At 42.1% G+C, this 27999-nt stretch overlaps 1 protein-coding gene across 2 annotated transcripts; it reads right to left on the reverse strand.

Annotated features, from left to right (window-relative positions):
• Window positions 1-6396: 6396 nt before the first annotated feature.
• Window positions 6397-25358, reverse strand: BDNF (brain derived neurotrophic factor). 2 transcript variants are annotated; one of them, XM_069016490.1, is made up of 2 exons: window positions 25156-25358; window positions 6397-7676 (listed from the first exon to the last, which is right to left on the reverse strand). In XM_069016490.1, the coding sequence occupies exon 2, from the start codon at window positions 7653-7655 to the stop codon at window positions 6915-6917; it is 741 nt and encodes a 246-aa protein (XP_068872591.1). In that variant the 5' UTR covers window positions 7656-7676; window positions 25156-25358; the 3' UTR covers window positions 6397-6914. The 2 variants fall into 2 exon arrangements, with proteins under 2 accessions (XP_068872591.1, XP_068872590.1); XM_069016489.1 differs by lacking the exon at window positions 25156-25358 and adding an exon at window positions 24361-24530.
• Between the last annotated feature and the right edge of the window lie 2641 nt (window positions 25359-27999).

Raw genomic sequence — 27999 nt, forward strand, 5'->3', positions numbered from 1 at the left:
GGGGAACTCAAATGAAAAGAAGGGTAAGATAATATGGCTGTTTTGAAAAGTTCAGCTGTGTCTGAGTGAGACTTCCTCTGTACCCTTCAGAATTAAACAGCCAGACAGTAGCATCTCCAAGATCAATTTACTCAAATCCAGGAGACTAGTGGTCAAAATCTATAACACGCTGGGAGGTGATTTGACATTAGGAGACACAACCACACATCACCTCGTTGCTGCAGCCCAGCACTGGCAATCACCTGCTAGCAGAGATCTGCACTTACATCAGCACATCCTTTTGGCTGCACCCTTGAGAGCAGTAGCTACCACGAGGCAAAAAAGGGTATTAATTTACAAGGTGATGCAGTGATTTTATTTTTTTGAAATAAATGTACTTGTGTTGCTGAGACTGTTCTTGCTCCCCAGGTGGCCTGCACTACACAGGGACATCAAGGACAGATATTTTGCTTAGCCCAAGAATAAAGCAAACCAGAGGGACTAAGAGAAAAAAAAATGCTGCACAGTTTAAGTTTCTTGTAGCTAAACAGGACTTTAGGTATGCATTTGTTGCTGAATGGCAAAGGTGGGGATGTCCTGCCTGCTGCTGTGAAAAGGGGAAGCAGCAGTATATCACCTGCACTTTGCTCTCAACAAAGCTCACTATATTTATTCTTTTTGTATTTCTCAAAGCTTTTTTGGGTACATCCTTTCATTCAATTTTACAGCTGTACCAATCCCTGTGTGTAAGAGCAGAGTGTACATCTAGGAGTGAAAGGGCCTCATTGGCCTGTTTCATGGAAGTAAATGGTGACATTGGCAGCACTATTTTTTAACAGAAGCATGGTCACACATACTTATATTGTCTTGAAATAACAGATTCTCAAGGTTGGAGTCCAAATATAGTGGAACTTCTATGAAGGACCATGTTGGGGTTAGAGAAAAAATGAGTCTCCCAGCAGAATGGTCTTTAAAGGTCAGAAAAAACTATAACTGGAAACCTTCTTAAGATCATTTAAAACCCTGAGTGTGGATGACAGTTGAAGGAATATTTAGTACACTAGGTATCTGCACCCCTATTTAGAATCTGAGCAGTTTTAAAGGCTGTTATAATTAACATAACACAGGAGGAGAAGACAGCTTGGTTTACATACATGAACTGCAGTTCGAACTTTGAAGGCTTAAGCTACACCAGATTTTTTTTTAATAAAGGGGAGGAGGGGACAGTATAAAGAAAGGATTCTTTTAGCAAAGGGAAACAGTTTCAGAGTGTAGATTCATGACATGCTGTTTCTGGAAGTGCAAAACTGCACTCCCAGCAGGACATATCCTTCCTTGTAACCCATCCCTTTGCTGGCAGAGGCAGAAAAGAGGATTTAGGCAAGAAGCCTGACAGCTCTGTGCCAAATCCTCCTCCTCATCTCTGAAATCCCTGCATGAGCAAACTGGCAGTGGTTGTTCAGATGAGATCAGCAGTGTCTGCTGCAAGCTGAGGCAGTGGAGGACTCTCGGCAGCAGGGAAGCCCTTGCTGCCTGCCTGGTCCTCCCAGGGACTGGCAATTACTGGGAATTGCCACTCCTTGTTCCCTCTGCACATTATTCCTACAGAGCAAGGACTGCAGCAACAGGTGGAGTGGCTGCAATCCTGCATGGAGTCAACAACACAGCAGCAGCCTGACCATCAGAGACAAGTGAGCACCACCAACAGCGATTTTACAGCTAGATAAATACATATACATATGTGTGACTTCAGTATGGAGAATAGAGCAGGTCACAGGCAGGTTTTAGAGACTCAGCCTTGTACAGCAAAGCAAAACCCAGAAGCTACGTGCCATTTTTCTCAGTAGAGAAAGGTTGGTGTAGCAAAGAGCAGTTTACTTCCAAGTGTTTTCTGCCACTGTCTGACAGGATTTAAAAGACTTGAAAGACTTTCCAGAAGCATTTTGAATTCCACAGGTGAATCCAGATCTTGCCTGGAAAAGCAGGACCCACTTGTGCTATCTCCAGTCCTTCTCCCGTAGGCATCAAAAGAAAGCTATCACTTTAAATTCTCTGATTTATAGCAAAACCACAGTCTCTGAGTACCCAAAATGGTAGCAAGCTGTTTTAAAAAACCAAACTCTACCTATAAAAGAAAGTCTCAGAAAAGAAAATAAAATCTCCTCCTCTTCCCAAACACCCCCTACAGAAACTTCCTGACTTTAAAATTCCAATTCCTTCATAAGGTCAGATATCGGTGCTCTTTATATTTACTCAAAACAAATGAATCAATTACTTTTTCATTTTAATTGACCGGCCAGAAGGTGTCCTCTCAATGAGGACCTAACTGGGGGAAAGAGCCTGTGGAAACAGTGTATTAGATCCACCTGGGACAAACTGAAATAAACATCCTCCCCCTCTTCAATGTAGCCTTCACTTCTATTCAAAAATCTTCTTTTACTGCTTTTTATTATTTTTTTGCTGAGTAATTTTAAAGTCTAGCTATGTATCTTTTTTTTTTTTGCTCCAAGTGAGAAAAGCCATGGAAATACCTTTGTTTTCCCCTATAGAGGTAGGACTCAGTAGAGTGGATGGATGGATGCATGGATGGATGCATGGATGGATGGTTAGCACCTCTATCTTCCTCTGTAGCTCAAATATGTTGAGTGTGTGCATTTCATTCCCTAGGCACCCATGTCATATAATCAACATGTTTAATAAGCTAAAGCAACTTCTCTGTCCTACCTCAGGGAGGAGGCAGAGTCCAAGCAGAGCCAGCTCCTGCAGTCAGGAGCAGGCACACGGCATGGTCAAAACATAGGTCTGTTCATCCACACCCCAAATATTTTAGTATTCATTACTGCTTCTGTTAGCTTATTTCAAGATGACAATAAAGAAAGCAATGTGCATGCATGTGTGTTTAATATAAATTACAATCTGCAGAAGCAGCATTTCCTCAGTTTTTGTGAGATACTGCTGGTGCTGGGCTCTTGAAAAATCTGCAGCAATAGAGTTTTTTGTAAGCGTTTGGGTTTGTGCTCCCCCCCGCCCCACCTCTCAAAGTATATGAAAGTTTTCTACTCATGATGAGGATTTATTGATTATAGCATTTATAGGATTTATAGGGCTATGGGATAATTAAATATACAGGCTTGGCAGTTTTAGTAGAGAATATTCTTTTAGAAATGCTAACAAGATGTTAAATCCAAGGAATTCCACTCCTAGTACTCTGTAGGGTCATAAATCAGTGCAGGGGATATAAATGTAAGTGACACCATTTAAAAGTCAGGTACATGACTACAGCTATTGAGTTTATGTCTCACTTATCCCTTAGTAACTAAGGGTAGAAACTCCCTCCCCCTCATATCCATTACACTCTTTATTTTATACTTGAGTAAAACCATGTATGTGTCATTCATGGGCTTTTAGTTCATGAGGATTTTTGTGCTAGAATTAAATGGAAATACATAATTCTGTGAGTATCCCCAACTTTTATGCAAAGTAAGTTCTTGCTATCCCTTCCCTCCCGATGCTAACTGTCCAGCTATGAAACAGGGAGCTATCTGCCCTCCGAGTGAGATTTTATTGCTAAAATAGAGTAAAAATTGTTTTTAAACAAATAACACACATCTTTATAGTAAAACTCAAGTTTGTTTTACAATTAGAGAAAAGAGTCACATGGTCCCCCAAAAAACCCCGAGTTTTATATATATATGTATTTCGAAAATATATTTAAAAACATAAAAAACTCTAGTTAAACATATATTATGTTAATCAGTACACTTAAATATAGCGTAATTATATTTACAATATGATGCAGTTGCTTTTAAATTTTAATGCCAATTTCAGTATTTTCCCCAAAAAACATAAAATTATATAAATATACAATAAATATTTATGTTACACAAGATGAATAATAGAGAACAAGGCCACAGACATGAACTTACAGTTGCAAGAGTCTTTAACACAGCACTAGGCCTGCTGACATGCATGATATACTTCTGTCACAGACAGACCACAGCAAGAGTTTAAGTGATATGAAGGAAAACCAACCTGCCCCTCTCTGTCTCTGTTTTAACTACAACATGCCCAGCTTGTGACCAGGTCAGGCACGGGAGAGCCATGGGACTGCAGGTTAATTGCCAGTTTCACTTTCTATCAATAAGTATAGAATTGGCATGTTATGGGGAATATCACTCTGGGTGTAGTTACTAGACACAGTTCTCTAGGTTCTCAGCTCCATCCCTTAGTCCCCCCCCACCTACATGGGCTGTCCTTTACCCCTCTGAACCTACCAGCCCACTGTTCTAATTCTGCCACACCTGCACCACACCTTTACTGTGCCAGGTGAGGATTTATAAGTAAAAGATACAGTCATAGCTAACTTTGGGAAGTAAGGAACTTTATTTCTAGCATGATTTATGCATTAACACTTCTCTTTTGGAAATTCAATTTTTTGAACTAGTAGTTATTTTATTCCTGTATCTGAATTAGACTACTGTCAGATCCTAGCTATCTTTTTTTTTCCAGTCTAGATGAGTGATTTGTTATTCCCACATCAGCATCATCCTTTCCTTAAAAGCAACCAACCCTTGTTTTGAGAGGAGCCAACATTATACCGCTTCTCTGCTGCAGATTAGGAGTATTGCTGAGAATAGCTCCTGACTCATGTTGGGTTTACTAAATGCAAATTACAATACACACACAGGTACTGGCCCCAGGGGAATGAAATGGTCTAGTGGAAGGTGTACTTGCCCATGATATAAATGATATTTAAGGTCCCTTCCAACACAAAACATTCTTTGATTCTATGATTTAATTTGCACGAAGAATATCTCAGATGAAGTTTTGATAATTTCAGTAAGGTTTGGGTTTGTTTCTGGGTTTTTTTTTTTCTGTGTGGGAAATCCCCATCAGCAATCGATGGGGAAGGCTGAACTTTGAAGTTCAGGTGGGTCACACAACCCTCCTCACTCCCAGTCCAGTGTGCACATGACCAAAGCCACTGACACTTTGACAGCCAGTTATTCTCAGGAAGGGGCTGCCCTTCTACCTGAAGTAGAAGAAATCACTGATGTGAAAGTGTCTGTTAGCTTCCAGCATGGGTTTCTACCAGTGATGACATAAAATCAGTGCTAAATATGCTCTTCAAAGAGCATTACTGGGGGCAACATATTTCAGTAAGCTTTGCCCAGTCAAGGTTTTAATAAACACAGATTCTGCAGCATTCAGAAGCAGATTATATTTTGCAGTATTTTCCTACTTTTTCAGCTACTTTTTTTCTCGTCTATGGGAATTACAAATATAGCATCAGCCTTCAGTGAGCTTACTAACAAGCTATTTCTGTTCTCAGCCCACTGTAGCCAGTGCAAGTGCTATGCAGAGCTCCCAGCCTTACAACCCACCTTTTTAGCAATACTTCTGTCGGGGAACACAGAGCTAAACATGTCTCTCAGAACCTAAGCAAGTTAAGCCAACTCCTCCAGCGCTTGCTCTTCATTTACTTCAAGAGTGGTTTTTTAGTGTCAATATTCGTTTCATAAAGTAAGTCTGACAGTAGAGGCAGAGCCACATGAACACAATGCTAACTGCTTTCTACTAGAGGCAGGGCTCCTTTCTGTCTCATTCCCAAGACAGTTTCCAGGACTCCTTCAGGCAGAAATGGCCACCAGCTTTGCAGGCCTGGGGCCGCTGGCATGCTCTGGAGGGGAAGGGCATCCATGTACATGGCCAAGCTCTCGCTCTCTAACGTAATGCACAGGACCACGTTCAGTAATGACTGCAATTGGGATAGCCTCAGTCAACCCAAATCACTGTTATTTGTTCCCAAACTGGCTGAGCTATAAAGTCCCACAACCAACCTGATTTCAGATCCACCATCATCTTCTCTAGACCCTTTTTCTAGTGACACTCTCACCGTGCTTCACCAAGACATTTGATCCAAGCACAGTCTTTTATTATATGAAAATCATTGCTCTCAACATTATAGAATATTCTCTATATGACAAGCTCCAGTTCTATGGTAAGTGAAATACTTAAAGATCACAACCAATGTCCCTCCAGAGGGAGAAAAGGGGGGAAAAAAAAATCTCAAACACAAGCAAACATGGTATAAGCAAATGCATGTCTCAAAAGACCGAAAAAGAAAAACCAAAAAAAACCCCAACAACAGCATCCCCCCCAACAACCAAAAAAGCATGTTGTCATACAGTTAAATAAGTGTTGTCTTTAAGCCTGAAGTTCAACAATGTGAAGTGGAACATCACCATTCTTTTTCAGTTGCCTCTTTTTATTATTTTTTGTCAGTAGTTGGACTGCTATTGCAAACACCTTCACAACATACAAAACCCAAATTTGTTTCTAATCCAGAATAAGGTAATGATCTTTTTTCTTTTTCAATCTGATGGGAGTTCAAAAGTAAAAGAGAAACAGTAAAACTATGACAACAGCACCTTGACATTGTTTTAATTTCAACGCTATCAGAAGTTAGAAGCAGTAAACATATATACTAACAGACTAAAGATACTTACTGTTTAAAATGTAAACAGAATGTTTTGGTTCAATTTATTTTTCTGAAAGAGGACAGTTTATCATTAATTCACAATTGAAGCAGCATGCAATTTTATCCTTTTTTTTTAAAAAATTTTTTATATTTTCAATTCTTGGCAATGGCGACAAACCACAATGTTATGGAGGAATGTAATGCAGACTTTTTTGTTTGCTTGATTTTTTTTTTTTTTTTGTTTGTTTGTTTGTTTAAACTTGTGCGCAAATGACTTTTGTTCCCCTTCTGGTCATGGATATGTTCAATAAATAGACTGTGTAACCACTGTACTGTATAAACTTCAGTCATACATGCAGTCCATAAAATTATTTTTTACCGAATAATTTACCCTGTTATGTATATATACAAATAGATAATTTTGTCTCAATATAATCTATACAACATGAATCCACTATCTTCCCCTTTTAATGGTTAACGTACATACACAAGAAGTGTCTATCCTTATAAAGCGCCAGCCAACTCTCTTTTTATTATCCATGGTGAGAGCTCTCACGTAAGACTGGGTAGTTCGGCACTGGGAGTTCCAGTGCCTCTTGTCTATGCCCCTGCAGCCCTCCTTTGTGTACCCCTTAGGGTTGCATTTGGTCTCATAGAAGTATTGCTTCAGCTGGCCTTTGGGTACTGGAACTTTTTCCAGGACTGTGACAGTTGCCCCAGACATGTCCACTGCAGTCTTTTTCTCTGCTGCTGTCACCCACTCACTCGTGCTGTCACATACACTCAGTTCCCCACGGCGAGCTGGATCAGAGTGGCGCCGGACTCTCATGGACATGTTTGCAGCATCCAAGTAGTTTTTGTACTCCTCGAGCAGAAAGAGCAATGGGGGTTCCAAAGGCACTTGACTGCTTAGCATGACTCGGGATGTATACAAGTCTGCATCCTTGTTTCCCTCACTGGGCTGGATGTCCTGGTCCTCATCTAGAAGCTCCTCTATGACATGTTCAAAAGTATCTGCCAACGATGTCAGTCCTCTTGAACCAGCACTGGGCCCATTTAGGCTCTCAAGAGTCCCGTGGGTCCGAAGACCTGGGTAAGCCAAGCTGCCTTGTCCTCTTAGACTAGCTTCTTTCATTGGGGCAGCTTTCATGCAAGTGAAGTATGAGATAACCATAGTAAAGAAAAGGATGGTCATCACTCTTCTCACTTGGTGGAACTGTTAAAACCAAGAAAAATAAATTAACTTACAAGATTTGGAGTAATAAAAATTCACCCAAGTTGTCACAAGACTTTGCATTTTCTACAGAGATGTGCTGCATGCAGTTACAACTCATTACCAGTGATAAAGCATCCTCTTGTAAAAGAGTGTTCTTTCATTTAGAGTTTCAGAAAAAGCTTATGCTGCAGCACAGGCAACATTGATCCCGGCAAGTCCATTCTTACATGCTAAAACCTCTCTGTAGCAAGTATTATATTAGATACTATGCAGAATCCTTATTTATTGACCAATTACACCTATTTCAAGTAACAGCAAAAGCAGAACTGCTATTTAGCAATGCAACATTTCAGCAATAAAGACAGCTTCACAGCTGTGAAAGCCAAGACTTCCATTTCAAGTGCAAATGTAAATACCTGATTTTGAAGATCTCTTTATGGCAAATAATAGTTCATCATTCTGCCCACAAAAAAACTGAGCAGCACCAGGATAAACTACATTTGTATTTTGAAAGTAATCTTCAAAACATAGAAAAAAGCCCTATAATTCTGAGGTCTTGGCAGGTCAATTTCTCATCTAAATGTAGAAAGGTATATATATATACATAAACATAGAACAAGAAAATGGCCTGGATACTAAGCTTGAGCTGGACAGATAGCTTGCATCATGTGAACAGCACAGAAAGGACGTGCTGGATTACAGAGCTGGTAAGAGCTATACTGAAGTGACAGTAGCAGAACCACTGTTTTTTACTTTTCCAGGGCCCCACACCACCTGTTCTCAGGTGGGCAAAGCATTTATTTATGCCTAGTTAGAGCCCAGAGGCCATCTTGAAACCCAGCACAACCAGGTCATCTGCCATACTGAAACACAGCAGTTTGCCTCACATTCTGCCCCAAATTCTGGCACATGTTAAGGGTCATGCTTATTTCTGCCCTCAATGAGAGCAAAGGAGTGCTGGTAAGGAAATTCCTCACCAGGCTTGGAATCAGCACAACTCACTCCTATCAGGACTCCCAGCCACTTGGAGCTCATATGAACTCCTTCCCAAGTGCTTTGCTAAGTCTCCTCAGGGTAGAAGTTGTTTCTTCCTGCACTATCTCAGTGCAGAGTAGATACTTTAAGTCCTGTTACAAGAACCTCCCCTCAAATCCTGCAGTGACAGAGAGCTATGCTTTCTGTCTGACCCAAAGCACCACTACAACATCTATCACATCCAGTTGTTATTTTTTCATCTTTTGATCCCTGTTCTCACCAGTTCTGTTTGCTAGAAAGCAATGGCATTGTTCACATTTTTGAAAAACAGCTAATGCATGTTTCCGAGCTTTTGAAGTTCATTTGGAAGTACCTCATACTTGGCAACACTCATTGGAGTAAATGCTATTTCTGTTTGCCAACAGGGTGCTATGTGAAAAGACTTACTTTATCTTCTGCAAAAATGCTGTGGGAAACTAGTACTCTTATGACTTAACATGGAAAGCCAATTTATCATAAAACATACAAATAAAATGAAATGTGTACTAGAAAGGCAATGCCCAAAATGTAGGTCTTAAAGTACTTAATGAAGGCAGGGTGGGAAGTGTTCAGGTTTATCTCCAGGTCCCCACAAAACAAGATTTTCGCCAAGAATCCTTTCTAACCCAGCACAACTCTTCCTTCATCCCTCCATCTCTCTTCCTGTTTAATAGTGTTGTTGTGGCATAGATTTACTAAGATTAAACAAACCTGACATCTGTGACTCACAGGAGAATAGTGTTTGCTCTAACAATGCAGAACATTAATATTTTGCAGTTTTTTTCATGTTGGGATTTTTAAAACATTCTACAGGGAGTGTCAGATTTCTTCCTCAAAGGGGAGGAAAAGAGGCATTCCAGAGGTGATTTACAAAACAAGGAAAAAGATTGCTAGTCTTCCTTTATCAAATAAGAGACAAGACAACGAGTCTTGAAAATGGGTAGCTCAGCTAACATACAAATGCAGAGCTAGTGGAACAACAAAAAAAATATTTATACACTCTCTTTTCAGAGAATTGTTTAATACAAAATCTAAAATGAAAAGAACCCCAAGCACCCACATCACACTTTGTGGCCACCAGAGCAGTGAAGAGAAAACAGATCTTCTGGCTCCTAACCAAGTTCCTGTTATTTTTATTGAAGCAGTGCCCAGAGGTCCTGGCCAGTTCTTGACTCTGGTGGACAGAGTGTCTCTGAGCACATAGGCCCCCCAAGATGCCTTCCAGAGCAAAAGAAAGAGGGCACGAGAGGCACCAAGACAAGCACAGAACAGGGAGAAGTTTGCACCCATCAGATAATCACACCAGCTGGAGTTGATCAGTTGCTTTTCAAGTTAGATATGTGAAAAAAGGAGAAGAATCCCTGGACTAGGCCACATCCTTCGGTACTGCCATTGGGCTGTTTACCTCTCAGGGATGTGAAAACAAAATAGTGGCTCTGCAACTTCACTCATGTGGGCGCTTTTCTGCAAAGGAAGACAACAGAGCACAGATTGACTTCGATAAGCCCTCAGCATCCTCCACCAATAGCTGGTTGGTAACCAGATCTAACAGTACTTTATATATCACATTAAATCTTCCTTAATCAATTCTGCCTTCCATTTTGCAAGGAAACTGCTGTCAAGTTTGATCAATTTACATCCCATCTAATGACACAACCACCACTATTATCTGGGATGGCAAGAAATTGTGTACAACTGGACTCTGAAAACCAACAATTTTTAGACAGGCATTACCCACATAACATACTGATGATACACAAGAAAACATATCTGTTTAAAAGCCAATCCTCTTCCTCCCATTTACAACTGTAGAAGAGTAGGTCAAAGTAAGCTTTAACAGCACAGATACAAAGAATATTGCCAGCAAGCAACCACAGATCAAACATCTACTAATCTGCAAATGAGTCCCAGACTAAGCTGAACTCCAGAAGCAGGATGTAAAAACATTCTTCTCTCTTTCTTGACAGTGACATGAACACTATACACAGTCCTTATCTTTGGCAGCAAGATTATATCAAGTGATTTAACATAAGGATGTAATATTTTATCACCTGGGAATTATCTTCATTTTAGATATTGTAGCAGTTTTTATTAGCAGTTGCTCAAAATCAACTAGTTCAACATGCTATAGCAGAATAAGATATCTCACTTCATGGGTAGAATCACACAACCTTTCAGCTATTGTTGAACTGACACATGAATGAATGGTTCATCTCTTTCTTAGTGAGGCAGGACTAATATCCCAATGTAGCACCAATATGGTCATTGGAAACACTTTGGATGGCAGCTTCCAGTCCTTTTCCTCTCTGTTCCCCAACTACCAAACATTCATTATATTGCAAAGATTAAAGGTATTGCCTGTCCTGTTACAGTAAGTGTCTTGTAAGCACCAAACATTAACATATTATTATACATCCTTCTGATTATGAGCCAGTCAGTGTGACACCCTGTGTGGAAGAGGAACTGGGCTGGGAACATGGGAGAAAACTATTTTCCTATTTTCCCAGCCTGTTACTACCGAGAAAGGTATTGACCCTTTCTGTGCTGGGCATATCCACCACTATGAGCCCTTGCACGGAGATGCCCCAGCATTTCTATGTACATCTATGCCTGAGGCTACCCTGGTAGACTGAGAAACTATTTCCCATGGAGGCTCACCAGTGCTGAGTTTTTCTTAACTGGAGCAACCTAGTTGATAATGCATGTTCTGAGGGCATCAATACAACTGAATACCAGACAGAGTAGCCATGACTAGTTGTAGTAAGATACGCATACAGAAACATACAGTTAAAAAAAAAAAAAAAATCACTGATGTTCCAGCATCTGTAGTCCTATAATACACTCATTCCCTCCCTTCTCAGTTGTAGGAGGTTCAGGTCTCTACTCCACACCTTCTAGGAACAACAAGTAAATGCTGCAACCCTTTTGGACTCCTGTTCAGCCATATCTCTGGACATAAAAGATTGAAGACCTTTCTAGGAGAAGAAGTTTGGTCCAATTGTTGTCCCATACACTGTACACTCCCTAACTTGTACAACATAGATATACACTAGCCTCCCTGAGAGCAAGCCTTAACCTATTCCCTCAGGACATGAGACGTGTCTGTCAGAAACCACATTTGAGACCAGCTTCGTGAACACCATCCATTCTCATGGCCACAAGAATGTCTCTTCTGCTTTCATGCAGCACAGTGAAGCTGTAGCAATGAAAAAGAGGTCACCCAGAAGATCGGATCTCAGGAAGACATGACCTACTTCGTACTCCAATAAAGTCCATAAAATTACAGCTAGAGTAAGGACACAATTGTGGCAGTCATCTCCACTACTGGGAAGGAGGCTCATTAAATGAAGGTCATGTCAATTATCTACAGCTAGTTTACATATGCAGTCAATTACCTTGCTGTACTATTTATTTCAGTATTTGTATTTAATGAGGATTCACCAGTTAATTGTTTTATTTAATTACTTTTAGTTATTTTAAGCAGAAATCCAGTAGCTTAACAGGTTGTATTTCCAGCAGACAGACCCAAGGAACAGCTGTGAACATGTACTTGCTTTTCTGCATCCCAATATGTGCCATGCGAATTGAAATAACTTTCTGTAGTGAATAGATTCATGCTTTATTCTCCAAAAAGGAGTGTGTGGAGGAAGATAAAATTAGCAGCAAGTGACATTCGTTTTGTGCCTTGCCATTTTCTAAGATCTTTACACAAAAGTTCAATTTAATAAATACTACTGAATGCCACAGGCATGAGTTTCTGCTTTATGCATCATTACCAGAGTGTGTGAACAGATATCAAAATGGGATGCATGTCAGCACATGATTTGCAAAGACTAAATGTACTGCGAACAAATAGTATTAACCTTTATCACATGCATAACTGGATGTCTGACACACTCTAGCTATCCTTGAGGCTATTTGTGCAGCAAACTATATAATTATTTTTTATTACTGCAAATAAAGCACCCACTCCCCAACAGATAGATATGAACACCCATATCCAATTTGTATTCTTGTAAGCTGTTGCTTCACGTCAGGAAGAATAAACCTATTTTATTTTTATTCTCATGTTGGTTTTCCCTGAGGTAATGAAATCTACTTAGTCTTAATGGCAGAGATAGCCGAGACTATGAAGTATTTTGAAGCCCAACAGCAAGCAAAGTTACAAGCAGTGTTAACTTTAACTACAACTTTTAGCATGAGAAATTTGCTTTTATCTTATGTTGCTGAATGTTGTCTGAGGTACAGCTTCTGAGAGCAAAGAAATGCCAGCAATGACTATATTGGCTCTGTAAATCATGCATCTGTCTAAAGCACTAAAAGGCATTTTTTGTGGGGTTCCAAGGTTTTATCGGACTCTCTCCCCAATACATACAGAAATCACAGCTTCTTCCTCTCACCAGAGGTGAGAAAGAACCCAAACAAAATAATGGCAAAATAATAATGCCATGACATCACAGTCCTGATCTTTCACAGAGCTGTGTATCAGTTTCCTACAAACTTTGCTCACACCTTTCTAGACACTCAAACAGCCTGCTTCAAAGCTCTGAGTGGGAATTCAGTTGCTTTAATGGGTGCAGAGCAGACTCATTGTAAACATGCTTATATTATACTTAAATTGGCTAAGTTCAGGACTACAAGGTGTTCCCAGCAGGTTCTCTGTTGGACAGATCTCAGACCCAGTCTGCCCATACCAGTAAACAGGAAAGATGAGTTTTGACAGTATGTACAAGTGAAGAAATAGCAGACCAGATTCACAGATGGTATCACAGGTTTTCAGAAAGACAATATCTTTAGAAGAGATGTGCACTATTTTTATACTTTGATAATCGGAACTGATTGTTGAGCTAGTGACACACTGCCTTTCCAGCTGTTTATACAGCATACCACACTCAGGGCACTCAAACTACAGCTGGAATCACAACTTCCCGTGCAAACAAAGAAACTTAGCTCCCAAAGGAGCTTGTGTGTGTGCCACCATTCATATCAAACACAGTGCTTCACCACAACAGTTCTTCCCAAAATTTCATGTTGAAATCCCAAGATATGCAATGAATGTCCTCCACAGCTACAAACAGGTTTATTTCTGCTTTTCAAAATATCATGGGTAGAGTAACATGCTGCACTTCTATTGCTATGTCAGAAATACTGTACAGTAGGGATGATACTTCTAACCCCAAAACCTGTGCATTAGCAAATGCCAATTTCAAAACTGACTTCATAAAACTGCATGAATCTTTTTAGCGTATACATCAAGGTATGTTCATGCCATTACTGTGGTCATTCAGAAGTAACATTTAAGCAACCTCTGTGAAAGGAAGGTTCACCTATAGAATAGAGTACATACTCCCACTGCCCCCCCCCCCCCCCATTAAAACCCATGAAACCAATCCATTAAGTAATTACTCCATGTCAAGATACTATCTGGTTCCTCCATGGGGGCAGATAATTACAGTTCTCTGAAATAATTTGCTTCAATAGCCACTAGAGCTTTATAAAATGCTAATTCAACCTGTGTGCAAAACAACAGTAAGGCAGAACTTCAGACCTTTGAGCAGCATCTGTGGTTTGTCTTCCATTTCACTATGGTTCTTTGGTATGAAACGCTGCACTGAATCATCACAGGACTAAGCTATTCTGCCAAGTACACACATGAAGCTCACACTGAAGTCAAGGATAATTGGCACCCAAAAGCAGGAACAGATCATGTTGCGTGCGATCTAGTATGAGTTGGATCCCTTGAACAGTGACATGTGTCCAGCAGCCCTGGAACAACCCAGAAGTTCCTGCACCAGTTGAGATTGGATCTCACAGACTGCCTATAAACTATTGAACAGCATGTAAAGCATCACACACATGCATCAGTTCTGCTGTAAATGGCAGCTTCCTAGGACCTATAGAACATTATGCACTCAACAGGAACATAAGTGAAGATTTGCCAAGGAAAAGCAATGGTTAAAAAGCATAATCAGATGGTGCAGTTACCAGCGGTTTGGGCAGGCAGTGTTTTCAAGAGGGTGAGGGGAGGAGATACCTGCTTGTTGAAGACTCTTACCTTTGCCGAGACCCTGACTGTATGTGGCATTGCTGTAAGAGAATACCTTACTTTTAGCCATAGCCAGTACTTGAAATGCAGCAGATTAGTACATTGTGATGCGCATGAACCAGAAACCAGAAATGCTTGTTGTAAGAGCCCTGACAGGTATTAACAATACTCCTGCATTTGCCAGTGGTGTTTCAATCATCTTTTGGCTGTCTGCCCTTGTGTGTGGATTTTTCTTGACACATGCTCTCAGTCCAGCTGTCAGCACAGCATCTCCACGGAAATAATTTCCATACACAGGGCAAAGAATAAAAGCTTCCACTGAGGTACCAGAGCAGTTTCTGGGAGTATTCAAGTCCAAAGTTACATGGGAGTAGAACCAAAGCAGAACCAGAAATTTGTAGGTTTGCAAAGTCACCTCAATCAACATTAACAGAGTAATGAGGACTTTGTATAAGGATATGCTCATTGGGAATCTAATCCAATTCACTGGGCAGTCAGCTCTGCATGTCTCTTGCTGTGACAACAGCTTTATCTTTGGAGATAACACTATTGGAAAATTATGTCAGTATGTTAACACAACTGTATTGAAAACACTTTGGCAAGAAGTGCTCTTTTACCACTGATATTTTATAATGACAATGCAGCTTACCACAGATTTCAAAGCATTATAGATGTCAGCTTTTTTCTTTTCCCCCACCTTCTAAGTGGTTTCATGTTGAAACAAGACTTTTGCGCTTGCTATGGCTGGTACTCTATCCCTAATCTATTTTAAGTCTGGGGGCCAACTTCAACCAGATTCAATAGAGGGATACACAGGGTCACATTGTATAACCAGCATGCCAGCACCTGAAACTGTCCCAAATAAGCTCCTCTCCTCCTCCATCCTTAGGCAAACACCAGTAGACTTATGGACTTACAACACTTTTTTTGTATCTTTGTTTTCATTCCACAAGCTCCACAGAGGGAAAGGGTTTGGAATCACAAGAAGGAGTAAGGAGGTACATCTGGCAAAGATGCAAGGGTTTGAAAACAAGCTTCATTAGTTGTACTGCTCAAGGTACAAACATTTAATGGAACAAATAGAAAAAAAAAAGCCCCTGCAGTCTTACAGGAAAAAATAATTTATCCAACTCCTGCCTTCTCCCAATTGTATAATGGCATAATTTCTTTCACCAAGGTTACACTGTGATTTCTGTGAATTACATGGATATTAAGACCTTCCCTTCCCTAATTAAAAATGAAGTTACATGGTTCCTGACGTTTCATACTTGCCACCAGATACAACAGATTGTGGCATCATGGGGAATTATTTCCACAAAAATTACTGAAGTTCCTTGAAGCAGTAAGTTCCAGAGGACCTAATTCTGGTGGACACAGTCACTGCCTGGTATAAATCCACAGTGTTCTGTTCATAGATTTGTATCAGTTGCAAAGGTGACCCAGTATTTATGTGGTCAGAAAATCAGATGGGGTCACAACCTAAACTATAGCTAATAGCTGTATCAGAACAAAATGTGACAGGTTTCAGCAAAACAGCTTCCTCAGGACTCCTGAGGAATACACGCATATTTGGTAATACAGTTTAAAGAGGAAGGAAAAAAGCTTTCTAGATGTGCAGGCTAGCTCCTCTCTTCCCTCACTGATATAAACACACAAATAGCCCAGACATGTCTATAAAGAGAAGTATGCAAAATCCAGCCCAATACCACCTAATGTTTCTCACTTGGGTGTCCTGTTTCATGCACAACCCCCCACTGAAGAAAGTGGCTTTGCTGCCAGCAAAGCACTGTTCTCACTGTAAGAGCCCTTAAGCTCCAAAGGGTAGGTTTGTATATGAGATTTCAGTCATTAAATAAACACGTCTCTAGAAAAACTTCAATACCTGTCCCTTCATGTAAGCAGATCCTACTATGCTGCAGGGAAGGACAGCTTCTCTTCTAATAGCTGGGGGTGGGGAAGGAAAGAGAAAGTTAAAGCAAGAAACATTAAATTACACAATTAGTCTTGGAAACAGCTAAGTATTCTCCCTTTCCAATATCTCTACAGCATAATAGACTAGCTAGAAGTCACCAACTTATTCAAAATCAAAAGCAAAGCTGTCTTACCAGAGATTATCAGTAGTTATAGAGAGGAAAAGAGGTTGCAAAAGCTAAGAAATCTGGTACTTAAGCTGCTGTGACTCTCCAATTTTTGGAGACCATGCTATCAAAGCCTCCAAAATGCTTTGCAATCATTTGCAACATGCTTAGGTGAGGAGGAACCACATCAGAAACCGTGTTTTCCCCCTGGGTAGCCAAAAGCCCACAAGTATGTTAAACATTTTACCCCAGATTGCACAGCAATTCACTGCTGAACCAGAGGAGGTTCTTGAACAGGGGAGTTCTTGCTCAAAATCCCTCAGTTCAGCCACTACACAAAGCTGCCTTTACCATGTGTATCATACACATATTTTGCAAATCTCTCCATGGCAATTTAGATGTCTAACACAGAAAGATGCTGATTAAAACCTTAGGGGTATTATTTTGAATACATATGCTAGCTCACTTCCATCTGTGTCATTAATTAGTTCCTGACTGTAGGTTAACTATAGGGCATGTTGTCACGAGCCTAAAGGTGGGCTGGCAGGAACTCCTGCTATTGCCATATGGCTTTTCATTTCTTCTTTCATTCTTCAGCTTTTAGCCTCATGCTTCCAATTTGTGGCTCAACCACTACATAAAGAGCAACAAGGAAAACAAAACTAGTGTTAAAATACAAATATTCTTCACCATTAAAACCTCTAAGTTTGATTTGAAATGCAGCACAAGTTCCTACCTCATCCAGACCAGAGGCTGCTTTTACCTGCAGCAAACTTGTTTTGAAATTCGGGAAAGACCTATTCCCATAAAGAAGTACTATTGCACAAGTAGGTATTTACCAGCCTGACAAACACAAACCAGGCAGCTTTCCAGGTACCAAGGGTCAACCTTAACTTGGATAAAATGGAGAAGAGCAAGGCTATACCTACTTGTAATATGGGTAGCAGCACCATCGCCATCAAAACAATAAAAGGAAAAAGGATGACTGAGTTCTGGTCATCTTTTTTTCCAATGCATCTCCACAGAGCCATCTTTATGTTAAAAATACCAATGGCTCAAGACTGTCCTTAAAAACTGCAGGTCATGTTTTTTACATACCCGTGAACATGACAAATTACAAGATACGCAGAATATCAGCACTTCCCCTGTAGCCATTTTCTAGTAAAGCACAATTTGAATACTAACAGGTCTGGTGGTGCTTTGCGACTGAAGACTTGCTCCAAAGTGTTGAATTTAAAATAGATATGGAAGTTATTTACTGTGTTTTCTAGGTCTCATTGCATACCTGTCCTTCCATTAGCTAAAAGCAGGGGAAATGATTTCCAAGCATAAGAGTCTGTAAGTTTCATAACAGTTACAGGAATCAGAGAAGGTTAAAAAATATACAACCATTTCCATGTTGAACAAAATTGATTAAGAACTAGGTGATATGACTTCATGCTTGAGGCTTATGGACTTCAAGATGTTTGTCAATCTCAAAGGTAGACTTCTTTGGAGGCTTAGACTTCTAACTAACTTCTTAAACATTATTTCTGCCCTTTTTTTTTTTAATGGAGGCATGTGTAACTGACTCACTTATTCTTTTTCAACAACCTTGTTCATTGGTGACATTCCTCCTACTTTTGCAGTTGCAGTGGCAAAAAAGTTTTGCACAGGGGACAGCAGAAATTTAGCATTAGTGCAAAATCAAGAGAGAAAAGGACTTAAATGAGTCTTTCAAGGAAGGCAGCTTTATTCCTTGTTTTAAATTCCTGTGCTAATCATTAACTTTTCAGGGGAAAACTCATTTTCAGATATCCTCTTGCTAGTCGAAAAGTTTGTATGTCTGTGAGAAGATGTAAAGAAGCACCTGCTTCTTCTCCTTGCACCATTTAATTGACACCAATTTGCCAATGCCACACCAGTAAGTACTCTGCTGCTGTAATGACATGTGAAGCATCCTTCTTTGCCTCCCATAAAATAAAAACAATCCTTCACCAGTCTACAAGACATAAGCTGACAACAACAAAAAAATCATGACACTGACATAAACGGTAGTGTTTATATCTGGGAAAGCAAAAATGGGGAACTTCAGATGTGTTTATTTCTAGTTTTGGTTCAACCCATTATAAAGATAAAGGGTGGTCATGATGTTCAGAAGGACAGTCATAGCTCACCACAGTTTCCTGGCATGGGTTCTGGTTAAGTCACTCTTGCCAGCTTGAACTTGTTATTGAATTTGCTTCCTCCTCACACTGGCTCTCAGTACAAATTCTATCAAATAGCATTTTTCTCTCGGCATTTACAGCTCAGTCAAACTGGATTATCAACTCAGAAGGAATGTAAACAGCAAGTGAAGATCCAAGTCTTAATGGAGGCAGCCAGCAGGCAGAATTACCTAGAAATACTTCAGAACAAGTCCTGTCACTCATCCCAACAATATCCATACACTTCTGTGGTACAGTGACAGCTGTGGCTAAGGAGAAAGGTTGGTTTTACTAATCCAGCCTTTCAATAAAGTTTAGATTTCATTTCTTTTCTTCTCAGTGACTCATATACTGAACACTCAATGAGAGCACCATGGCTATTGTAAAGATGGATAAACTAAACCATATGGATTCTAGATGTTGCATCAAGCTTAAAAAGTAAATGGCATAACAGACTAAGGAATCCAGAGATCATAACCTTTAATTTCTTAATCTAGATGAAACAGCTTTTCTACAGGAGCCATTATGTTTAAAGAAAACAGTGTTTAGATTACATTAGATAAGGCACAATATGCACTAGAATTAGCACAAGATTAAGCTTAACTCACTTTTAAAAGATACGTAGTAGAGGATTCTGGGTTGAGTCTTCTACATGCTGAACTAATAAAGAGCATATAACAGCATTTTGCTCAAGGTTTTGCCTAGTTCAATTTTTTTCCAGATTCCTCCTTCTATGCTACATGCATGCAAAGCCTACTTGTAACTCAGCACACATACCAGAAAGGCTGACACTGATGTAGAACTCCAGTGAGCCAAGGATAATTTTTGAAACTCTAGTTTGGTATTACAGCTCTCATGCGCCCTGATATAAGCAGTTTGCAGTTGCTTCCTGACTTGTGGCAAATATCTCTGAATCCTAGTTCCTCAGTTTCCCACAGGAAAATTCTGTTCCCTCAGAAATTTTTGTTTAAGCTTTTATCCCAATATAATTTACACTGACAGACTTCAAATGTCTTAGGAAATTTAAAAAGCCATCACCTGGAAAGTTATGTAGTACATGCAATTAACTAGTGGATTGCATTTTCAGGGCTCTGTGAGATGATGTTATCAACTCCAGGTTTAGTCGTGTTGGCCTTCTTATACCACTAGGCATTTGATAGCTGAGAGCTAGAAGTTATTATAAAAGCCCCAAAACATACTGTGTCTCTAAGAGTCAAACAGAAATAACTGAACATGAGATTATGAATTCAGGGGGTAAAAAGGCTCATTGTTTCCCTCTGTAATCAGTTCCTCACAAATTAAGCAGGGAACACTGCTTCTCCCTCAAATGCAGAGGAAGAAACTGCTATAGCAGGTTGATGTACAAAACAAAAAAACGAGCTAGTTTATTTCATGTTGCTAGATTTGAGGTAGCAACAAATAGCTACATATTAAACTTAATTTTGATACTTATTTTTAAATTGAGAAAATTCTGAATCTAGTGAAACCAATCTAAAGGCTGCTGAGTTGATACATCTGGGAAAATCAGAAATTTTTTTTCTATTCCAACAAATATATACTAAAGGACAGTCCCCAACAAGGAGACTTCAAAGATGGGATAGGGAACAAACCTTCAACCCAACTCAAATCCTTAAGGGACTAATTCTACATTGCGTATTATTAGTGTAGGCTTTACAAAGGCTATGAAGTCTGAGCAATAGCTGTGTATAAATTTGACTTGCAAATACTTCTTTAGGTGTAGTATAAATTAAATCAACAAACGATTTACTACAAGTGATGGTTCTTTGCTTACCTATTTAAGCCACACAAGGAAGACTCTATAAAATTTAGCTACCTGCACTGCTAGAACAGGATTCACAGGTAATCATCAATTACAGGGCTAAAAAAGATCTGCACTCATATACTAAATTTAAACTGTGGAGTAAGGACTGGGACTAACTCATTTTAATGGTGCAGGCTCCCTTGCCAGAGACAGCCCGAGCAGCCTATGTGGTTCGTCCATCTCTAGGTGGCAGTAGCTGCTCAGATTTTGAGATACTGTAAGATGCTTATCTCAAATTTAGCAACCAGTATCCTTCCATCCTCCTAGAATTGCCTTTCCTAACGTGAAATGTGACCCCCCCCTCCCCCATTTCTTCATAATTTATAGTAGTCTGTAGCTGAGTCACAAGGATTTCTGCATTTTCCTAACCAAGTACACAAGAAAAGAAATGAACTGCCAAAGGATTGAGGTAATTTATAGCGTAAAGCATTGAGAGTTTCTAGTCGATCAAAGGACTCAGAGAAACAAATATAAGAACAATCATGCCTTCTGTTCTCTACAAATGCCACGACCAGAAATAACTGTCCTAATTAACTGGTTTCAGAAAATGACTTCCCTGAAAAATACAATATTCTTACCAAGGAAAGTATACAACTGCTACAGCCTTATGGCAGCTGTCAGCAGGGCATGAAAAATCACTAAATGAAGTTTCCTTTTCCTTCCTCTGGTTGTGCATAGTACCCATCTTTAGACAGCTGTATCCATTCACGATGCCTAAATTATGCTGTAATGGGACATTCTGCTACCACTAGTATCAGTGTTACCAAGAATTACAATCACATCGGGTCAGTATCATCCCAGCCAACCTTCTGCTCACTAGTTATAAAGGGTAGACATCGTACCTGAGATGACATTGGCTTTTTTTGTCTTTTGCAAGACTGTTGCCTAGTCAGACATGTCCATGGCATTTCCAGTATTTCAGACTGTTTCATGTTCATTGTTGCTGTTGGGTATAGCAGTTGAACTCCACCAGTCTACAGATGCCTGATAATTAGGTCCTGAATGTTGAAAAGGAGGAAAGACTGAACCTAACCCTACAGATCACCTGCACTTTACACATAAGACTGTTTGCCCTGTTCTGTAAGGACAACTCTTGCAAACAGTGTTCCTCACTAGACTGCTCGGCACCTGGAATTGATAACATGCAAGTTTAAGGTACCATGACAGAGTTGCCTGTATGCACTGCACAGAAAAATCTGTTATTTATTGTTTGTATTACAAAAGCATTGATGCGTTCTTGTTGGGTACCAGAAAGAGAAGACAGGCAAGACTGTCTCTACCTCAAAGAACCTGCAGTCAAAGATAAGACTGAATAATAGAGGGATAAGGAAACAGTAAGATTTGTAAGTTGACAGACAGGGGACATAGCCTACCAGCCCCATCCCAACTCATATATCAGGCAGTTCACTCAGTACAGACCTGTGCTGCTTTCTAAGGTGTATCACAGCATACAGGAGTTGTTACAGAACCTTCCCAACTGGAACTGAAGACAGTAGGTTATTGGTTAACACTTCATTTCAGCAACACACAAAAATAGCTTAGCTTCAGTGCCCTTAAAAGCTTCCTTTTAAAGGATGTTTACAACTAAGCATTACCAAGAATACCAGTGCATGAACTGATCTAAGAAATGATTGAGAGCTTCCCAATTAAGCAGCATTTCAGCTGTTTAGGAGGAACCAAGCGCTCACAACATGCGCTTGAAAACAGGTCAAGACAAGTTAGCAATTAACCTATTAAAAGCACATATCCTTCTCTAGTTCTCCAACAATTCACACAATGCCTAATGTGAGATTTCTAGTGTAGGCATGGGGTGCATTCTTAGAAGAACTTTTCAGCCTTTTATACAAACCAGGAGGGCAGGTATGAGAAATAACTTTTTTTTTTTAATAGGACCATACGTATTACACAAGTCACTCAGTAATTTCTCCTCTTCATGCAATGCTTACCCGTAGAAGGGTTGAGAGGGTCTCCTACTTCCCAGTTTCTTGTGACCTGCTTTTATACGTGCACTCCCTCAGAGAATTATTATCTGAGCAAAACGTGCAGCTTCTTGTGTTTTCCTTACAGAAAAAGCAGAGTAAGAGTTGCACAAAGTGCGACAGCTACTGCAAGGACTTTTAAGCGCAGCCACTTTCAGCTCAGCACTATCATGTATACAAAGCTTTTACACAAAAGCACAAAACCTTATTTTCCCCTATATTTTTTTCACATGTTAACGAGTCTTTAAAAACCTTTGCATCTGTGCACTACATTTTGTAGTATTCCAGCATACTGCAGTACTTCCCAAGCACTACTGTTACAACATAATGCCTTGGTGCTTAAGAGCATGCTGCTTGAAGTAACACTTTTTTCAGTTGAGTCTTACTCCGTTCAAGATAAAAGTCCTTTCCCATCTTCCTCCACCACTATATCTGGATTATTCAGATAAATGTTCTTCATGTTTCTGGTTTACTCTTCATGACCTGGTTTACTCTGATTTCACAGCCATATAACAACAGGATCTACCCTGCAGTTCCAGAGAGCAGAGAGCACTTGCAACATGAACAGAAGGCACACTGCTTACAAATGGGTTTTTCCAGACAAGGTTCAGTGAAGCTGAACATTAGGTAGTACTACAGCAGAAAATACATATTTTAGAGTTGAAACAGAGTTGTTGCTTTACTCTGAGACCCAGGTGAGGGATGGCACTCATTCCTGCCGAACATCACTGTCTGTCTTCTCCCTTTCCCCGGGTCTGTTTACACAGCCAGTGCCCTGGAACTCTGCACACAGGAAGCCGTAGCATCCCCCTGACAGCTGCCACCTCCTCTCACATGCCAAACTACAGGATTTGCAGCATGCATGAAGCCAAGACCATCCCCTCTGCTTATGTTCTTCTATACCCACACTAACTCTGGACCATCACTGGGGTTGAGTGTTCACTTGAGGGCTTGCAGACAGCAATCCAGCTGTGTAAGCAGGGCCTTTGATTTACACGAACACACTACCCAACACCAAAGACCAGGCAATATGACGATCTTCTTACTTAGGACAGCCACCCTTGTGTAAACAGAGCAAAGTCTTCACTTTTGTGACCAAAAAGCCATTAAAAAGTGATGTGAAAGTTCCTCCTGTCCACAAGCAGCCAGCTCATTATCCAGCCCTTTGCTCATCTCTAAAGACAACCAAGGAAATTCATTTTATCTATTTATCACCATGAATTAAAGATTACAGAAATACTGGCTGAAGAAAAACGTATTGCCAGGATAGATTCTTTGCATTCATTAGAACTGTGTTACTAGAAACATAAATAAGTAATAACTATTGATCTTGCATAACCTCAGAACAGCAAACTACAATAAACTGAGGGGAAAAGGACATATCTTAACTGGAATGTACAAACCAGGACACCAACAGCACCTCTTAAAAACAACCAAGAAAAGCAAGCATGGCCCACAGCTGTAACACCTCATGCTTTTAATCCTACGAAAAAAAAAATATCTGTGGGACAGGACAAGGTTTCCAAGGTATTAATTAAACCTCTGCCAATCAAATTTACCATTGAGCCCCAGTTTTTTTCTGGTTGAAGGCGTGTCTGACCCCCCAATACGAATCCACAGCCGGTGGGTCGAGGCCAGTCGCTGTTCTTTCCCAAGCACCGACACCTTCACCCGCTCAAGCCACCGGACTCCCTCTTTGCACCGCCTTCCCTTCCCTCCCGGCGACACCCGGCGGGCTTCCCGCGCCCGGCGGGTGGTGGAAGCCGGACAGGCAGAGGAGAAGGCGCCCGTGGCACCGGATCCCGGTGACGGTGCCCAGCATGCTTCACATTCCAGCCACGGTCCAGCTTCAACAAGTGCATCGCGCCCCTCCCTGACGGCACCTCGGCCGCCAGCGCCGGGCAGCGCCCGGCCCCCCCCGGACCCCGGCTCCTCCGCGCCGCCCGCCCCACGGCCGGGCCCCGCCGCCGCCGCCGCGCAAGGAGGGAGGAGGCCGGGGCCGCCGCCCCGCCGCGCGCCCGCCGCCAGGGGGCGCACCCCGCCGCCCAAGGGCCGCCCGCCGCGCCCCGCGCAGGGCGCCCGCGCCGCCGTCGGGGAAGCGCCGCCGGGTCCCGCGCTCCGCTCCCCCTCGCGCCGCCGGGAGCGCGCTCCTGCTCCTGCCGGCCCCAACAAAAGCCCCGCCGGGCACCGGCGGACCGACAGGTGCGGAAACAAAGGGGCGCGGGGCTGCCCCGGCCCTCCCCCGCGCTTAACCTCTCCCCGACGCCTCTCACCGGCCAGCGCCCGCCCAGCCCCGCAGCCACCCGCACCCCCTGCCCCCGGCCCCTTAAGTTTCCTGGCTGGGTGCCGCGTACCTTGTCGTCCACACAAAGCCTGTCCGGGTCTCCTCCGGGAAGTCACATCCTCTCCCGGGCGCCCAGTCCCACCGACCGCCTCCCGCTGCCTCGACAACACAGGCGGCGTCTCAAGTGTCTCATCAAAGCTTTATGAGGGGCGGGAGGGCAGCGGAGCAGGATCCCCCACTCCCGCCGCCCAAACGGAGCCTCCTGGCCCAGCCCCACGCTTTCTCGTCGCCGAGCGGCTTCGCCCCCGGCCAGCGGCTGCGGCGGCCGTAGGCACCGCGCTGCCCCGCTTAGAGCCTCCGCACCGCCTCCCGGCCCCGCCACCGCCCCCGCCCCGCCCGCCCGGCCCCGCTCCGCTCCGCTCCGCTCCGCTCCGCTCCCCTGGCGCTTCCCGAGCGGGGAGCCGGGCGGGGGGGTGTCAGTCCGCCCGCGGCGGGATATTGGTTTACTCCGCCGGGTATTAAGCAAGCCCGATCCATTTAAATATCGCTCCCGCGCTGACCTCTCCGTAGTTCGCCTATTAAGAATGCAATCAAGATAATAACAGGCATTGCTTATTAATGAGCGCCCCAGGTAACGTTACACCGGTGACTTTCTGCAGGCGCCCAGCGGCAGCTCAGTCCCAGCGGTCCCGAGGCGGTTCTGCCCAGCCCGGGAGCGGGACGGGACGGGACCGGGACCGGGACCGAGGCCGAGACCGAGACCGAGACCGAGACCGAGACCGAGACCGACAGCGGGACCGCCCGTCGCATCAGCGCCCGCCGGCGGAGACAGGGGCAGCCGCGGAGCCCGGGGATCTCGGGCGAAACGCCCTGCTCGGCTCTGCCCGGCAGCCCGCAGGGTGGATTCTGTACCCCCTGACGAAAATCTGTTTGGCCATCTACTCCTCCGCGTGCAGCAAATACAGTAAATTATTGATAGTGGAAATTGAATGGTGGAGGCAATAATGGTATCCCCTGATTGACTAGCTCCATTTGATCTTGGAAAAGACAGAGAGATGGCACGCTCCCTGGCTGGGCTGGCTGCGGCAAGTGGGAGTGCACGCGTGTGCTGGCGGGGCATAGCACCTTGTGCCACATCCCACGGCAAGAGACAGCTGTAGGAGAGGCACTGGCTTCACCCCCTTCCTGACATGTCACCTCTTTCCTTCCCTCCTGCCTCACAGGCAAAATTGGAAGCAGTTGGTTTTCTGAAGAAGATAGCACAACACTTTTATGAATCTGTTAAAACACGTATTTTTCTACACCTCAAAGCCTGACTGCCATCTAATTGCAATTAATGCCAAAGGCCCATTCACTCCACGCACTTGTGAAAATTTATTTATACTAGGAAAAATGTGTGCAACTCATTGCTGCCCTCAGACAGTCTGATTGCCTGTGTGCTTTTGCTATGAAACACCTGCATTGATCAGTAAAGAAAATAACCCAGGTGTTTGAAATTCGAGTACACCCAAGGCCTTCCATATAAATCAGCTTTAAATATATTTTAAAGGAAGGATTCCTGGTGGTTAATAACCTTTGCAGCTTTAAGAACTTTTTAAAAAATCATGCCTAAGTACCACATCACTATCCTTCTGGCACTTGGGGGTTTAGCTTTGCGTGGTTGAACTAAAAATGTCAGCGCGTATGAAGACAGTTCTACCTCTTTTGTCTCAGTGTTTTCCAGTCCAAATCTACCCAATTTACGGGAAAGGAGACATTTTCAAAGTCTTCACTAACAGCCTGGGCCTATTTCTGTATTATTCAAATTCTGCCTTTAGGGAGATATCAGCCATTCCTTTTCCCACTCTAATATACCAATATAAGTTTATATCTCTCAGCAATAATGCCAGGTGGAGGTTCCAGAGGTATTTCAAACACATGATTGTACCTGGAACTTGCTAAGTGAATGTGTGCATTTTATTTATCAGTTTTAGACTTCGCTCCACAATACCATTTAACTTTCCAGATACGACTGTACCTGATTTCACTAAGGCAGCATGTTTTCAGCAGCCTTTTTGCGCAGTCATAAAACAGCACGGTTTCAACATTCTGTGTTTATAAGATGATGCCTGCAAGTATTTGGATGATCTACCAGACAAGTTAAACAGTAGCAGGAGAGGCTACTTTAATCAGCTGTAATATAGTACATTACACACTTGTTATTCCTGGAGGAAAGACTCTTCTGCTAGTACACTAAACATGCAGATGAGCAGAAGCAAGTATCATGCTTTAGAAACACTGCCGGCTTTTTCTCAGGAGTGAAGGAGAAGGGATATACTCTGAAAAAATCTGCTTGCAATCAGAACAAGTTTTTAATTTTGGAAAGGAAGCATGTTACATACTGCCTGACAAGTCCTCACTCTGTGGTAAGCTCTTCAGCTCAGCTCTGCTAAGAACATAGGAACCATTAATTCCATGCAACCATGAAATTGCCATTTTTCTCTGCTACAAAAATGCTGCCTTTTGCATCTGTGTAGAGATTTTCCTGGGGAAGAGGTGTGGTCAGAGAGCTGCTGTTTCTTGCTGGTATAATCAGCCCTTTGGGCATTATTACCAGCCAGTGCTTGATTACTGGGAAAATGAAAAAGTAGTGTAAATAATTACTTGTTTGGATTTTTAATGCACATGCAAGCTGGGCTCCATATTTTTCAATCAGACCCTGACTTCCAAGAGAATTTTGTATGAATGAACCCCAAAAAATTGGGTCTTCAAGGTATTAGTTTGTGAAGCGACTGATAGTCCTCACATGGAATTTGTGGGATACATAGGATGCAAAGATCAGGCACCCTGATGTTTTCTTGGTAGACCCGGAAGGAGTTTCTCTTGTTGTGTCTGAAAAAAAGACATCTTCCAGCCTGTCTCAGGAGCAGCTATG

This window comes from Aphelocoma coerulescens, chromosome 5, assembly GCF_041296385.1.
Source record: "Aphelocoma coerulescens isolate FSJ_1873_10779 chromosome 5, UR_Acoe_1.0, whole genome shotgun sequence".
Taxonomy (NCBI): Eukaryota; Metazoa; Chordata; class Aves; order Passeriformes; family Corvidae; genus Aphelocoma; species Aphelocoma coerulescens.